General features: G+C 42.5%; 1 protein-coding gene across 1 annotated transcript; it reads left to right on the forward strand.

Moving 5' to 3' along the window:
• The first annotated feature begins 400 nt into the window (after positions 1-400).
• Positions 401-5,101, forward strand: LOC147638998 (putative serine/threonine-protein kinase At1g54610). Its single transcript, XM_086786397.1, has 7 exons — positions 401-1,066; positions 1,781-2,065; positions 2,201-2,518; positions 3,090-3,317; positions 3,521-3,621; positions 3,710-3,830; positions 3,930-5,101. The coding sequence occupies exons 1-7, from the start codon at positions 593-595 to the stop codon at positions 4,515-4,517; spliced, it is 2,115 nt and encodes a 704-aa protein (XP_086642523.1). The 5' UTR covers positions 401-592; the 3' UTR covers positions 4,518-5,101.
• The last annotated feature ends 590 nt before the right edge of the window (positions 5,102-5,691 follow it).

Here is a 5,691-nt window from a genome sequence, read left to right on the forward strand (position 1 = left end):
TATATATATATATATATATATAATATGTATTATGCAACACAATGTACATATGAAAGGGCAAGGTACATACATGATGATACATCATACAGTGCATATGAATGTAAGGTCACTCAATTTATCACAGCTAAGGACTTTAAATGCAAGTAAAGGACGAGTGATAAATGCGCCACCCAACGGTGGGCTTACAATTAAGTGCTTTGGAGGTGTGGGATGGCAATGGCATGACATTGCATGACCATGAAGTCATCGACAGGGCAGCGCTAACCCCCGTTGAAAGGCCTACTTATCTTTGTAATTCTATGCTCTCTCGCTAATGAGGGCTCTAATCCTTCGCTCCACTGACGATCGTCGGAGTTAACCCAAAAATCGGTTAAAATGACCTGAAAACGGTGCAGAGCGGGCCATTCTGAGCTTCTTGACGTACATTTTGTGAGATTTTAGGGTAATTAGAGGGCAAATTAAGCTAATCTGGCCCAGCTGCGGAGTGCCCATCATCACATTTTCATGGTTTGGGTAAACTTTTGGGCGCCCATGACAAAGTTCCTCAAGGTTTTTGCGCCCAATTGTTGCCTGTGATGTAAAGAAGGGAGCGATGGGCTGCCCGTGCAGTAAGCCAGAGGTGGTAGAAGAGCCCTTACCCAGCCCAAAATTCAAATCTTCCCGCCAACCATCAGCAAGGTATTCTGGAAATCTCAATGTCTCACAGCCCTTGAACAGCAATGGTGGGATAGTGGTGGCAGAACAAGAGAGAGAGAGAAGAAGGCATCATCATCATTATCAACAACAACAACGGTATCAACAGCAGCAACACCATAGCCACCATAGCAGCAGTATCGTAAATGGGACCTCAGGCCCCCTGGTGCAAGTACCTGACCCTTCCCTTCCTAGAAGAAGTGAAAGGAGGGGACCCTCCCATGCGGAAAACCCCAGGCTCAGCAACCTCCCTAAACACCATGAAGGAGAGCAGGTTGCTGCAGGATGGCCTGCCTGGCTCTCTGCTGTTGCAGGAGAGGCCATCAGGGGCTGGATCCCGAGGCGCGCTGACTCCTTTGAGAAGCTAGATAAGGTACATCTTCACAGTCCTTGCTGAAACATCTTAATCACCTAATTTGACATGTATACAGTTAATGTTAAGTATGATGAAAGCGAATTTCAGTTCTTGTTTGAGGAAGTTTGTTGTTTAGGGTGCTGAGCAGAACAATATTTAAGGCACAAAGCAGGACATTAATATCATGCTTAGGATGCTTGGATAATTACGCTTAGTTCTTAAGTATTATTGTCAGGATGTTTAGCATGCATGCAATGGTAGGTTGGTAAGCATGTATAGTCAAATTTGAATGTTGTTTATTGGGTACCCGTTATGTTGTAAGCACTAAGGTTTGGGAGTACAGGTTAGAACATTAGTAGGCTGCTTGCATGCTTACGAAAACATACGTGGTATTGATGGGCATTGACGAGAACAGTCGTGGGATTGATGAGAACATGATTATAATGCCACATTCCTTAAGCGCGGGTATTAATAAAAGACATGCATTATGCTTGGGATATTGGTTGAAGCACATACATGATGCTCTATTTATTGCTGATTATCATGCGACATGCCTTGAGCTAGGGTTATTGATGAAAGCCATGCATTATACTCGGGATATTGGTTGGATCACATGCATGATGCTTGAATTATTGCTTGTACCATTTACAGCACTCTTTGTTTTGGCACTACACAGTCATTTAAGACAACACAGCAAACGTATTGTTAAGATGAGCCATATTGTTTTTGTAGATTGGACAAGGGACATACAGCAATGTATACAAGGCCCGGGATCTTGACTCCAGGAAAGTGGTTGCTTTAAAAAAAGTCCGCTTTGACAATCTCGAGCCTGAGAGTGTGCGGTTCATGGCAAGGGAGATTCTAGTTTTGCGACGCCTTGATCATCCTAATGTTGTCAAACTAGAGGGTCTTGTGACATCCAGGATGTCTTGCAGCCTTTACCTTGTTTTTGAGTATATGGAGCATGATCTTGCTGGACTTGCTGCATGTCCTGGAATTGTATTCACGGAGCCACAGGTTTGTACTGCAGACTAGAGTGGTGTAGTCGTTTGTGTGTTTATGAAGTACAAATTAAGGCAAAGATAGCACTGCTATGCATTATGTGTAAAGCATAAAACTTATGTAAACCGACATAATTTTGATTTGTAACAGGTGAAATGCTACTTACATCAGTTGCTCTCGGGATTAGAGCACTGTCATACACGAGGAGTGCTGCATCGGGACATCAAAGGCTCCAATCTCCTACTAGATAATTCTGGGCTTTTGAAGATTGCTGATTTTGGTCTTGCAACTTTCTTTCGGCCTGATCAAAACCAACCTTTGACAAGTCGGGTTGTAACACTATGGTACCGGCCTCCTGAGCTTTTGCTTGGTGCTACTGAATATGGAGTAGGTGTAGACCTGTGGAGCACAGGTTGTATTCTAGCAGAGTTACTAGCGGGAAAACCTATTATGCCAGGAAGAACAGAGGTGCTTTCCTCTTCCCTTTTATTTGAAAAGTTGTATTTGCTTGAAAATTGGGTGTCAAATGTCTTATTGATCTGATATCCTGCTCGTACGGCCATCTTGTATTGACGATTCTTGAGAACCGCAGCCAGCAATAGAACCTCGTCAGCAGGCCAGGTTGTTACCACTCGGGCTAGAGCTTGCTATTTCTGATATGGTTTTGGTACTGTTATAGACACAAAAACTCTGATAAAAGAGGTTCTTTTTTGGATTTTCTCTTCTTGCGTGTATTTCCTTTACTTGCTAACAATCTTAACAACCTCTTATTTATCACCTCTAAATAGTTTATATTTTTGCTTCTTTCAAACGGTGCGTTGCAACATGGAAGTTTAAACATGTTTTGTAGGTCATTGGGAGAGAGAGAGAGGGGGGGGGGTGGGGGCCTTGGTGGCTGGGTATTCAAATAGGGCCAATTAAACAACAAGACATTACCGTGCTCTTTTCTGAGCTTTTAGAAAGCTTTTCTTTTTGGTTCAAAGTAATTTCTTTCCTGTATGGACAAATGTTGTCTATTTCTTTACTGCCTTTTCTGCAGGTGGAGCAGTTGCATAAGATTTTTAAATTGTGTGGCTCACCATCAGAAGACTATTGGAAGAAGTCGAAGCTGCCACATGCAACTATTTTCAAACCTCAGCAGCCTTACAAACGCAACATTGCTGAAACATTCAAAGATTTTCCACCTTCTTCTTTAGCTCTCCTTGACAAGCTTCTTGCCATTGAACCTGTGGATCGTGGAACTGCATCGAATGCATTGAAGAGCGAAGTAATTCCCTGTTGGTTTGCATGAAAAGCATAGTTTGGTCTCAGTAGCCCTTGACAAATCAATGAGCTCAGCATTATAACCCTGGCATTTATATCTAAATTTCATGTGTTTACTGAAAAGGCGCTTGCTTATGATGGTTTTTGATCTGTTTTTCTTGTATAGCAAGAGAGCTTACTGATGGTCTTGTGATTTACTCCGTCCAGTTCTTCACCACAAAGCCATATGCATGCGATCCTTCAAGTCTGCCTCAATACCCACCGAGCAAGGAAATGGATGCAAAATTACGTGATGAAGAGAATAGGAGGTAATTGTTTCTTTCCAAGGCCTGATCTTCCATGATATGGACAAAATATCACTTCTCATGTTTGCGGCTTTATTGCATGTTTTGACAGGCAAAGACATTTAGCTGGCAAAACTCGTGGTGATGCTCCTAACAGGGTCACCAATAGGAATCGCAAAAGCAGAGCCATTCCTGCCCCTGAGGCCAATGCAGAGTTGCAAGATAACCTTCAGGTATGAGTCGTGAGAATACACCACATGCATAGTATGAGAGAGAGAGAGAGAGAGAGAGAGAGGGAGGAGGCTTAAGTGTGTTCATTTTTTCTTTTACAGAAGAGGCGTATGGCTGCTCATCATGCTTGTCAAAGTGGTAATGTCAAGAGCAAGAGCGAGAAGTTTCCTCCTCCGCATGAGGATGGTGCAGTGGGTTTTCTTATGGAGCCTCCTCGACAAGCTCAGATATCTACTGAAAATCAAAACAGCTCTGCTGTGCAAGCTTCACAGCATGTTGCACCCTTAATTTTATCTTCACGCTTCGGTTCCATGGGACCTCCAATGGCTGGGCCAAGGAGGAAAAAGCTTGGTGGTAGTGAAGATGTTCGAATGGCTCCAGCTCGACCTGTGTCTCGTGTAGCAAAATCTATGACAGTTTCTGCGTTTACCTCTCAAAGTGGAGACTTATCTCACTTACCTAGCATGATAGCTAACAAGGATGTGGTGACAAGGGATTCTTGCAAGGAGAAACCGGGTCACCGGCATCGTGGAAGGGATAGCTTCCTGGAGGCTGGTAAGCATGGTGGCAGTGTACACAGTAAGAAGCTGGGACAAATAGAGGCTGCACAATTTTCAGGATCATTTAGGGGATCTTTAGCATCAGTAAAGGATGGGCGCCCACCTCTTGGACCATCCTTAGCCAACTAATTTGGTCCTTGGTTTTAGAGATGTGTTGTAACTGTGGCACTATTCAATGCACTTTACTACGAACTTCGAAGAAAAGCCTTGGGGGCTTTGGAATGGCACACCATGTACCCATGTAAGGCTTTTGGATTGGACCGCTATTATTAAGTTTAGGAGATTCAATCAAAGCCTTTCACATGGGAATGGGAGCTGCTAAACACCCAATAACAACAGCCTAAAAGTGGATCATCGCTTGGAAATAAAGCTGGGTAGCACTTGTGTTGTTTTGTGAGAGTCACAGCTTCACGAGTCAGTGCAAATCTCAGCTTGTAACAACGGAGATGCTACTCTACAATTGTATTTGAAATATGTGGCTTTTAGTTCTTCTGGTAAAGTCCCTAGGCACTGAGGAATCCTTGCAGTGGATCATGATGTTTGTGTGGCAGTTCAACGAAGATGACAAAGCACTTCAAAATTGTTGCATTGTAAAAACCAACAATTTTATATCTGCTTGGTTTTATTTGGTCTAGCCTTTGAAGGGTAGTTGATGGCCTGGACGTTTTGTAATATTTTATTAAGTGATCAAGTGTCGGAATTTTACTTTGGTAGTTTCTGTAGCCATTTATATGGTAGTGAAATGTGGACTTAGACTAATAATGGGATAGATCACGTTTTTCCTCCCTAGGAGATTTTTTCGCTTGAGCATATCTTATAATTGTGTTAGTGATCTTGTTATGTCACTTCACTTTTACTTCACTCATTTTAATCAATCTACTAGAGTAGTGTTTCTCTCTCTCTCTCTCTCTCTCTCTCTCTCTCTTTGCTTGCTGCACTCATAACTCCAATAATTCTCTTGGCTGTCATCCTTTTGTCATCTTCTCCTTAGGCTGTCCTTTTGATTGTCTTTAATTGAGCTACCCTCTTTGGTGGAGAAGTTATACCTATAGTGTGTTTCAAAGCCCATTTCAAGTGCATTTTGAGACTTGTTCACATGCTGTAAGATTTTCATATACATCTCAAGGTGGTGTCAGTTTGGGTTGTCTCTATTCGATTTTGGATCTTTTGCAATACATAAGCATTTGGTGTGTAGACAAGGCCTCATCTTTGACATCACATTCTCAAGATCAGCACCAAAAGCTTCAACATCGTTCATTATAGTCATCGATTTTTGTATTTTTGCTAGTTACAATTTTAGGCT

Source organism: Cibotium barometz, chromosome 4 (assembly GCF_041138505.1).
Source record: "Cibotium barometz isolate CiBa-2024 chromosome 4, ASM4113850v1, whole genome shotgun sequence".
NCBI lineage: Eukaryota > Viridiplantae > Streptophyta > Polypodiopsida > Cyatheales > Cibotiaceae > Cibotium > Cibotium barometz.